Here is an 11,080-nt window from a genome sequence, read left to right on the forward strand (position 1 = left end):
GAATTAGTTCTAAAGTAGTACACACGGAAGTGATGTCCGTTTGCTAATGTTGTTCAAAAGAGAAAGCTGCCATGGTTGAAGATTTTGTAGCTGTGGCTTGGATACCTTTGAAAATGTTATTTCACACACAAATATTTACGCGTGAAGTGGGCAACTTTGAAGAAACCCAGATGAGATAAATCCAAAAATATACAAAATATCTCATTGTTCTTACTGCCTTATGCTATCTGAACTTTACAATACTTAATATAGTTTTGCTTTGGGATAAACTTCTGTTCTCTCTTGTCCTGCCTTGAATCTCTGCATGCTTAGTTTCTTATTTGACACATCTCACCTATTTAACAGAGTATGTTAGATTTCATTAGCTTTAGATTAAAATGGCAGTAATCTGTGCCTTGTTTCCATCGATACCTTAAGATTCTTGATTTCTGCTCAGAAACTGTAGATTCTGGAGAAATTAAGATTTAAGTTCAATTAAGTTAAACTGAAAAGTGTTCCTAAGTAGATTGGAATATAAATGAATACTCTTGAATAAGTGTTCATGTGTTTAAGTAGTCAAATAATGTAGTATTTTATAAAATACTTGGAAAAGGGAGGACCTGAAGAACAAAGCATAGAAAAATTTATTTGAAAATGCAAAATGCATTCTCCAAAATGCAGTTACTGAATGTATTAATCTCATATGAGCATGCAATAGCTATTTATGTTATTATATGTGTGTGTGTATGTTATTATATTTGTGTATATGTTATTTATGTTAATGCTCACAAACAGCCATCATTTTGGTTTTCTGGTGATTTTTCTGTGAATAAAATACCTGTTTTGACATGTATCTGCAGGTTCTGTCCTTTACACATCCTACCTCGTTCCACTCTGCAGAGACCTATGAGTCTCTGCTGCAGTGCCTCAGGATGGAAGATGATAAGGTAGCTGAGGCAGCCATACAGATTTTCAGAAACACGGGTCACAAAATAGAAACAGACCTACCACAGATAAGATCGTGAGTGTATTTCTTTACATGTTGCTTTTTGTATGTAAACTTCGGCCTCTGGATAGCTTATTCAATATATTGCCCCTAAAATTACCTGCCTGTCTTGTAAATATGAATGTCTTCGATCATTTTGTATTCCTTCACTACCTTTCTGTCTGTATGTTCATTTTTTAAACTCTGTGTTCTTACAATTTTGTGTATTTATTGAAGATGTTATATCCTTAAAAATCTCCTTATAATAGACGCATTAAACAACAGTGTAGCCTGTTTCCTAGGTTACGAAATAAGCAACAACAAAAATATGGTGAAGATATAATTTCTTGGCATCATTTCTACTCATATCTGTCCTTCACACAATTTTTTCTATCTTTGTGAGGAATGAAAATATAGTCTCTGAAGAATAAGAGCTCTGTCTGTTGTGGAACAAGTTGGGAAACAAGTTCCAAAGGCAGGCACAAATTTCTAACAAAGAATAATTGGTTGTCACTCATCTTTTATACAGTTTGTACGTTAACTGCTGATTAAAGCTGCATAATCTACTAAGTATTCACAGACTATTAAAGACTTTGTGGGTGAAATCCAAAACTTTAAGATCAGCCTTTTAGTAACTAATAATCCAGAATATAAGGCACAAGTTTCAAGTTCTCATATATTGGAAATAACACCTCATGTGCTACCTACTAAAATGCATACTGGCATACGTGTTAAGTTCTGGGCGAATTGAAGGTGCAACCTCAGCAATTCTTATGGCTTTGAATCAGATTTTAGGCAAAGAAAAAAGTTTTCAGTTCACATACAAGACAGCTTTAAGACATTTGTAGGGGTAAAGAGAAGGAAAAGCTGAACACTCCCAATTGTCAGTATAGTTCCTAGAAGCTACAAGAGTTTCATCAAGACTGTGCATTGTTGGGGTACGTCATCTGCTGTCAAAGGAGCTGATATTACTGATGCTTTTCCTGGTTTCTTTTCTCAGCCAGATATTGCTGAAGCATAGTCTGGGCCAAGTCTCAAATAACTTACAAATGTAACTGTCAGAATGGATGTCTAACCCTTTGCATGGTTTGCAAGCAAGTCAAGGGCACCAAATAACATTATCAAAAGCTGGTAGATCCAGTAGTTCTCATCAAGGCACTTGATCTTTGAGATTGCTTGTTAATGTTCTGAAATCCAAAATGAGGTCAGTATTTTCACTGACTGAAAAAGAAGTCTGAGGATAAGTAAATAAATCTGGACAAGATGTTCCAGATTTCATATGTTAAATAATCTTTACTATAAATGAAAGATCTGTTGCAATCAGCAGGATTGTTTGTTTCAAATAAGCTGTTTTCTTAAAAATGCTTCTGTGTGCAGACTGCCTGCTGTCCTTTGAAGTAGTGTTTTTCAGCAGTAGCCCAAGCTCTTCCTCATAAGGGAAACAGTTTTGTGCACGAGTTCATGAACAGGGAGTTTCAAATGGTTCTAGTCAGAGGGAAGCACTGGCCGTACTCAAGCAGAACCTATGGAACATGTTAAACTTCTAAGTTTTGCCTTTTGCATATCTGTGTCAGTTGGGGTATGATGAGGTAAGGTTTGTGACTGATGCGTCTATCCTTGGCAAAGGCCCTTTAAAGTGGATGTATTTACACTATTAAAGCTGTAGGTGACACATTGAAGCTTATTTTGATTGTAGGTTTCACTGAATTCTGTGTTGTTTTGTTTCTTATTTAATCCAACTTGTAGAAACTTAGCAGGTTTGAGAAGAGCCATTCAAATAAATAACTGTTCCACATCATTTTGGAGCTTACTTCACATATTCATAAGACATTGTTAACATTTTTCTAGGGTTTTTTTGTTTGTTTTCAGGGTTTATGTGTTTTTTTTGAGGAAAAAAATTGAGACTTTATTCTTTCAACCCTGCAAGCTTTTCTTCCATCTCTTGTTGCTACTTTTGATTATGTAGAATGTTTTAGTGAAGACTGGGCGCTAAATAATCTGCATACTGAATGCTGTATTGCTATTGAGCTTCACAAGAAACTAGTATTTTTTAAATGTTTTTGTGTCAGACAATTTCCAGGCAATTTTATTTACTTGTCCCAGTTGCCGAGTGAGTTACACAGTAAACCTCATGAGTTAGTCTCTCACATGATGCTCTCTCAGGTGACAGGCTTGCCTTTCTGCATGGTCTCAGGAGTGGCACTGAGCCAACCTAGAACTGATCTCTGGAGTGTCTTCTGCCCTGCTCTTTCCTTCAATGACCTCTGATCAGGAAGTAGATTTAAGGGGACTCAAATGCAAAAGCTCAAAATAAAGGAGTTGTTCACATAAACATACACATTACAATTAAAGACCAAAGTTAAAGGAATGAAGGCCTCTAAACACACTAATGTTTAATGGTTGTTCCTAGCTTTCATAAATTTTGTTAAGCCCAGTCACTTCCAACTGTAGCTTGGATAACAAGCCCAGGAGTTTACCCTAGCTGAACCTGTAAGGTTCCACCCCCACCCTCTCCTTTGGCTTCCTAAACAGCCTTATTTTGATCATTGCTTTCTTTCATGTTTGATTTTCCCTGTGGGCTTTTTTCTGTTTAATTGTGTACAGTCAGTTGTTCAACAAGTAACACTAAATACAGTTCTATCCTGCTTTTCACTCTGTATGATTATTATCTTTCCTGAACAGACTTCAAAGGAATGCTTAATTTATAAGATTGTGATTCTGTAAGGATAGATCTATATACAAGAACTATGTTTTTGTAGATTGCAAATTATATTTTGAAGTATTTTGTTTAATGTTCACAGAACACTAATTCCGATTTTGCATCAGAAAGCAAAAAGAGGCACTCCTCACCAGGCAAAACAAGCTGTTCACTGTATACATGCCATATTTTCAAATAAAGAAGTGCAACTTGCACAGATCTTCGAGGTATGTTTTGCTTTATTGGTTTTAAGATTTGTTTCTGGTCTTAATTGAGACTAGTAATTAACATTAATTGAATTCATACTTTAATTAACAGATAATATTTATTAGGTAAGGAAGCCTACAGGTGCATAGCAGTTGAGATAAGTCATTTTGCAATAGCAAATTATTAATGTTTCTGTTTCTTAGAGTTCTGATATAATATTCTGATGTCTGATATATAAGGTACTCCTTTTTGTCTCCATGGGAGAAGTTACTGGAAAGTAAGCTAACTATGCTGGAATGATCCACACTAACTCCAGTGTGGACACATATAGTAGGTACTAAATGAGAGATAACATTCTCTACTTTCAAACTGTATTGAATTACCATGCTTAAAACTCTGCACATACAGCACCTTCTCATGAAGGAAGTTAGTGAAGAGTAACTAATCTACTGTAAGCTCAAACACTGGCTTTCTACTCACTTACTTCCTTGCTTAGACAAGTTGTAAAACAAAAAGTCACCTTATACAGAGAAGAAAAGGTTATTACTTTTCACTGTAATCTTTATATACTAATGTTATTAACCCACACTTGTAAAATATCTTGCATTTTTCATCGTGGATATCTTTGAACCTGTGTGTAATTCAGAAGCATGAAGATCTTCGGATTAAACTTAGAAAGGTTGATCTTATTGCTTTAACTTCTGTGGGAGTGCAAGTTCGTGTTCCCTCCCTGCTATCAGAAGACAATGTGTGGATGCTGAGTGATAAAGCAGTACAGAATTATCCTGGTAGCTGTTATCTAGAAGGGAAATGCTGATTGCTGATAGAGAAGTCCTTGGTTGTTTCTGAGTTTTTACCTGTACCATTTGTCATTATGATTTAGGTTTTCACAGCTCATGAATAGAATTGAGTCTGAGGTTTTTCTCGTGTCCTCCAGGTTTGACTGTGCTTTCCCATTTAAAAAAAAAAAAAAGAGAGAGAATGAGAATATAAAATTGTTTTGCCCTTATCTCATGTGAGATTGTTGGTTACTCTGTTAACTAGAAAATTGCACCCTTTCTCCAATTTGTTTTGCTAATTTTATTAATTATTATGGAAAGCTGTGAAACACATCAGCAATCCACTAGTCAAATAAGGTATTTTTAAGTGTGCTAATTTGCTGATGTGTAGTTCATTTTGAATTTAATTTTTTTCTTTCTCAGCCTCTTAGTAGAAGTTTGAATGCTGATGTACCAGAACAACTTATAACTCCATTAGTCTCATTGGGTCATATTTCTATGTTGGCCCCAGACCAGTTTGCTTCTCCAATGAAATCTGTTGTTGCAAATTTCATTGTGAAAGATCTCCTAATGAACGACAGGGTAAGATTTTTTTTTGTTTTTTTCTCTGGTTCTTACTGTTCTGTTTGTTATTTTCTCAGTGTGGGGAATAGAGCTGTTTTTTGTTAAATGGGTCAATAAAGGAATGTTCTGTAAATATGGTGGTCGATACGGTGGTATTGCATTATAAAAGATCTTCTGCGTGAAAGAAAGTTTAGTTCATAACTTCCATTCCCAGCCCTACATTTTATGAATGGGTTGAACCAGTTCTTAAACTTATATGAGTATCTGTAGTCAACAGGTGAGAAAAATGGAAAATTGTGGTCGCCAGATGAAGAGGTTTCTCCGGAAGTTCTAGCAAAGGTGAACGGTTTGCTATCAATAATAATGTATATAATTAAAACATTAGTTTTTTCAAGTCATGCAATAGAGAGTATTAAAATAAATTCTTTTGAGTACTTTCATATTATTAGTTCTTTTAGAATATATGCAATCTATGTGGATTATACACATGCTTATAAAATGGGTGAAAACTATGTATTTTGGTGTCTTCATGTACAGATATTAAGTATACTGAATGTTGAGAAAATTAAAAGATTCATTAGTTCACTAGTTTTTTTTGCAAGAAAGATAACTTGACTTTACTGACTGTAAGCAGGTTTGAAATAAATTGACAACCTGACAGAATTTCTTCATTCATCTTTATAGGCTATTTACTGTGAATTTGATTCTGGCCATTTCTAGAGAAAAACATCTAGAGATGTTTATCTAGTTACACTCATTTTTAATCATGTAGCAAGTATCCTGCATCCTCTTAATGCATTTGTGAGAAGACACTGAACCATTGTTGAAATGTTGTGGTGTCCCAAAGACTGCTACTTACTTCTTCATTCTCTGAACATTTATGACTTGATTCTGTTCCTTTAAAAATACATGAACTCTCATAAGTAGGAGTCTATTAATATTTCAGTTTAGTGATATATCAACTTCAGGTAGGTAGTAAGAGCATCATTTATTTGTATATGTTAATCTTTAATAGGTGCAAGCAATTAAACTTTTGGTACGCTGGCTCTTGGGTATGAAAAACAACCAGTCAAAATCCGCAAATTCCACGCTCCGGTTATTATCAGCTATGCTTGTCAGTGAAGGAGACTTGACAGAACAGAAGAGAATCAGGTCAGGTTTTGTTCATTTCAGACTTCTATCAAATTTATTGTAGAATTTCAGTGAACATTAATTCTTTCAGAGCTTTTGTAGAATTTTGAGATGCATGCGGTGTCATCTAATGGGTGGTAGAAAGCAGAGTTTTAATTTAAAACGGAGTTTTAATTTTAGAATTGGAACGGCATGTATAAAAATACACGTGATACTCCCTCTTGATTGCAATTTACTTGCTTGCAATAGTTTAACTCAGAACCTTGTAGATATCTTGATAGTAAAAGACCTTCTAGAGAGTAAAAAAAGCTTCAGGGGTGTCTTTGAAAGCACTAGACTGATCAGATTCAACACACTTAGGAGTTGGGCAGCTTTGGGTGGAGCTTCTTCATGTCAACAGTGAGGTTACTTTGCATGTCATCTCAGAGAGTGAGGGAAGGAAAGAAAATCTGTGACGTAAGTGTTGCTTTAGGAGTTGATTTTAGACAGTGATACAAAAACAAAGAAATTTGACTCTTCTCATTTCGCCATTGTGTTGGAATGAAGTTATTAAGGGGAAGGCATAGCCCCTTACTAGCCCAACTAAAATCTTGTGAAAATTTAACTTGATCTGAAGCCATAGAAATGAGAGCTGATTGTCAGAGAAAAATTTAATTGCTCATTGAATGATCTTGTAAAAAGAAGAAACTGTGATATACAAGTAATTTCAGTTTAGGGTTTTTTTATGTTTGCATAGTAAATCCGATATGTCTCGACTGCGATTAGCTGCTGGTAGTGCAATAATGAAGCTTGCACAGGAACCCTGTTACCATGAAATAATTACCCCAGAACAGTTCCAGCTCTGTGCACTTGTCATTAATGTAAGTAACTGTTTTTGAATTAAAGTGACTCTTAATTAATTGAGTTCAGAGTCCTTCCACCTGAGCTTTTCTTTATTTTTTTATTTTCTATTCTGCACTGCAACTTTCGGAAAAATTCTTAAGACTTCAGATATAGTACTGCATCTGTTGATATGTTTAAAAGATGTTACCTCATAATTCCAGATTGATTTTTTTGTTGTTGTTGGTAAAAACTAAGATTTTTGTGTTTGCACGCTTATGTTTTATATTGCTATAGGATGAGTGCTACCAAGTGAGGCAGATATTTGCCCAGAAACTGCATAAGGCACTTGTGAAATTACTGCTCCCTTTGGAATATATGGCAATCTTCGCTTTGTGTGCCAAAGACCCTGTGAAAGAAAGAAGAGCACATGCCAGACAGTGTTTGCTCAAAAACATCAGTATACGAAGAGAATATATTAAGCAGAATCCTATGGCTAATGGTTAGTATTTCAGTAAATTTGTTAGGAATACAGTAGTTGAAAACTAAACTGCAATGAGTAATCATTAAAACTTAAGCAAATTGCCTTTGTTAAAAAAAAAAAAAAAAGTAAATGTAATTTGTTTCCTCATCTTTATATTTATCACATTGAAAATCTTAATTTACTTAGTTTAGCATTAGCATTAACTGTAAAAATCTTTTCTGTACTCTGCTGAGAATTATGTATGTGCAAGTTCAGAATAAATACAATGCTATTGTTTTGTTAGGTATTGTGGTATGTGCTTTGTCTTGCTCAAAAAATGAAATTTTGTTTTCTGATATTTTAGGCTTTATAATTTTCTTTCTGAAGTAAGACCAAGTAGTTTTGTAGTAGTAAAATTTGTTCATTTATTTTTAATGGTTTATTAAAAATAAAATTTGCAGGAAAACATTGCAAGTCTATCCCAAGTTTTACATTTCATATTTGAAAAAAATAATACTTGGAAACAGTTTCTTGTTCTGTACATGTGTGTGTAAGATATATAGTTTATTTATGATATTTTGTTTACTACTGTAGAAAAATTGCTATCCTTGCTGCCTGAATATGTGGTACCATATATGATTCACTTACTGGCACATGATCCAGATTTCACAAAACCTCAGGATGTTGATCAGCTTCGTGATGTCAAAGAGTAAGTGTCAAATGAGCCCATGTTTTTTGTTGTTGGGAGAATTTTTCTGTGCTTGGAAAAATGTGATTAGGAAGAGGGGCTCTTGTTTTATCAGCAGTATTTTGTAAATCAGTAATCTTGGAAATGTGTAACACTTTAACCAAGGGAAGAAAGCATCAGCAACTGCTTAGCAATATATTCTGAAAGCCCAAATGGTAATTTGCAGGTCAGGTCTCAGTGTACGAAAACAGTGAGTTTTCTAGGCTTCTTTTAAACTGCAGTAATGATTTTAGATTCTTTTATTTTTGCCTAAGATTATCTGTAGAATTCCTCAACATATTTAGAGATACCAAGTAATGTCAACTCAAACATTTTGGAACTTGCAAAATCCAACACTTACCCAAAACTTAAAAACGTAGTGCCATTGATGCTGGATCAGAGTCCTGCTTCTCTGGAAATTAATTATTTTTCTCCATGCAAACTTACTAGAATTAATTTTAAGATGCTGCTGACTTATCATTTCCACTGTTAATATGCAGTGCAAGCTTAGTGCTTCTTAATGTATTCAGCACATATTATTGTACACCAGCCTTTCTCAACAGAAGTTTGTTCTATACTCTTCCCAATTTGTTTCCTTCTTGTATGTCTCAAATAATCTTTCATACCTAAAGTACAACTAACTTCTGTATTCCTTTCTGTCTCATAAAGTTACCTAAAAAAAAGTTAAAGCATCCGCCAGCTGTGTTTTTAGTGTTTTGTTTTTTTCTTGTGTTCATTTTTGGTGGAACTGTAAGATCTGTTGTTTTGGTACTACAAAAGCATGTATAACCATATATCACGAACACATGTATTGCCATATGCTGCATTATTAGAAAAGCAGTACATTCTTGGTCTGAACAGACCAGTTCACATCTCTATTTCTTTTTGCATCCTCACCTAAAAGAGTCAGGGCCTAATTATTTCTGTAAAAGAATAAATAAAAAGCTTCATTTGTTCTTGTTTCTGAGTTACTTGACTCACACCTGTTCAGAAACTGGAGGCAAAGAAGATTTGGTACCTAATTGCCATGTCTGCTTTTTGTCCCAGGACTGCGGGTTCCTGGCAACATCTGAAAGTGCTCCAATGTGTACTTTACTGTTTCATCCAGAAAGGGTGGCGAAAACAGTGACAGGTTCTGGTTGTCAGTTGTTAAGTTAATACTTTCTCTGAGGAGCGCTTTTTTTGGGCACCCCTTGTATAGCTCTCCTTTGGTGTCAGGTTTCCTCCCTCAAGATCATCACAGGCTGGCTGAAGTAGTCAGAGGACTGCTCCAAACACTCTGTACAGGAGTTGTGGCAGGAATACTTCTCTGAAGTGTCTCCTGAGATAAATGCAAAATGTTCTTCTCTTACGATGTTATAGAAAGTTTCTTTCAAGAATTCTGAGAGTCATGTTGTTCACTTTAAAGTGTTAACATGGATATTTGCAAGCTTGGAGAAGCAGACGGGCAGTGTTTTTTGTAGCTGTTTCTCCCCCAGTTCATCCTGGTTTTGTGTGGCCTAAATAAGATTGCATGAAATATGTGCTTAGCAACCATCATCTGTGATATTTATTTTTATGAGGTCTTTTAATCTCGTCTTTTAGAGGCATGTTGGTTTGGGGTTTGTTTTTTTTTTAATCTTGAGACAGTGTCTTTTTCTTCTGAACTCATATTCCACAGAATATTGAAATGCATACAGGGAATGAATTTACTTTTTTATGTGTTTGTGTTCTTCTAGGTGCATATTTTTGTACATGAAATCCCACTGTGGCTCTAGAAAGCTCTTGTTCAAGGATGATAATGATTTGTTAACTTAGTTTGGAAATCCAGCTATTAAATTTGACATGAGTTACCTGGAGTTACCAGAGTAAAATGTGTCCTAAATAGTTTGCTACCTTTTTTTTGATCTTCAATAGGCAGCATAGGGCTTTGAAGAGACTGGTCAGTGTGGTATGCTAAAGGTCCTGTGTTTGTCCTATTTAACTTTTTGAGAATAGTGGATAGAAGCATGTAAAGGTGCATAGTACATATATTTAGTTAGCTTTTGTAGCTCTTGGATGCAAGTCAAAATTCAGACATCTTGTTTTAATTGAACATCAGATAACTATTTAAGTATTTGATGAAGCACACCCTTCTACTTTGAACTTTTGAGAAAAATATTCCCTCATCCCTGACATTACAGTCTTCAATTTGTATCAGTTAGAAAGATTGGGGGTTTGTGGACAAAGAAATCTAATGTTCAGTCATCCTGTTTTTCTAGTTCTGTATTAGCCTTTCTTCAAGGTAATTGCTCTTCTGGAGCTTCAGAATTGAATTAGCTACTGGCAAAGTTTACCTTTCACAGACAGAGCGCAGCTAACAGAGGCAGCGAACAGACGCAGCAGTTTGCGCAGCAGTTCACGCAGAAGGGTGCGCGAAGGGACCTTCGTTTCTGTTCCCTGTGGTGTATGTTTCCTCAAGTATGATCGTGACACGCTGCAGAGCGCGTTCCCCAGTGGCTGTTGGAGTTGCTGTGTTAGAGGCTGGTACCCAGACCGACCCTCTGACAGTAGATGCAGCCCTACAGGTCTCAGGCTGCAGGGAGTGCTTGGGGCCTCTCCGGGAGGCCTGGGCTGGCAGCCAGCTCTCCTGCAGGAGGTGTGCTGCTGTTGGCGAGTTGTGTTGTCAGGTAAGGGAGTTACGGGAGGAGGTCAGTAGGCTGCGCAGCATCGAGAAGCGGAGCAAGAGATAGACAGGGTATTCTCGGAG

The 11,080-nt window shown here is 35.7% G+C and overlaps 1 protein-coding gene across 2 annotated transcripts in view; it reads left to right on the top strand.

Moving 5' to 3' along the window:
- The window catches only part of LOC112960882 (sister chromatid cohesion protein PDS5 homolog A), a 68,413-nt gene extending 57,529 nt beyond the window's left edge, over positions 1 to 10,884 (top strand). The window contains exons 18-26 of one of the 2 annotated variants that reach the window (XM_026055530.1): positions 840 to 1,000; positions 3,766 to 3,889; positions 5,072 to 5,230; positions 5,483 to 5,551; positions 6,228 to 6,364; positions 7,080 to 7,203; positions 7,460 to 7,664; positions 8,220 to 8,334; positions 10,677 to 10,884. In XM_026055530.1, the coding sequence (XP_025911315.1) occupies positions 840 to 1,000; positions 3,766 to 3,889; positions 5,072 to 5,230; positions 5,483 to 5,551; positions 6,228 to 6,364; positions 7,080 to 7,203; positions 7,460 to 7,664; positions 8,220 to 8,334; positions 10,677 to 10,797 (1,215 nt within the window). In that variant the 3' untranslated portion in view covers positions 10,798 to 10,884. The other variant, XM_026055531.1, reaches the window with a different exon arrangement.
- The last annotated feature ends 196 nt before the right edge of the window (positions 10,885 to 11,080 follow it).

This window comes from Apteryx rowi, unplaced genomic scaffold (assembly GCF_003343035.1).
Source record: "Apteryx rowi isolate R43461 unplaced genomic scaffold, aptRow1 scaffold_1233, whole genome shotgun sequence".
Classification (NCBI taxonomy): Eukaryota; Metazoa; Chordata; class Aves; order Apterygiformes; family Apterygidae; genus Apteryx; species Apteryx rowi.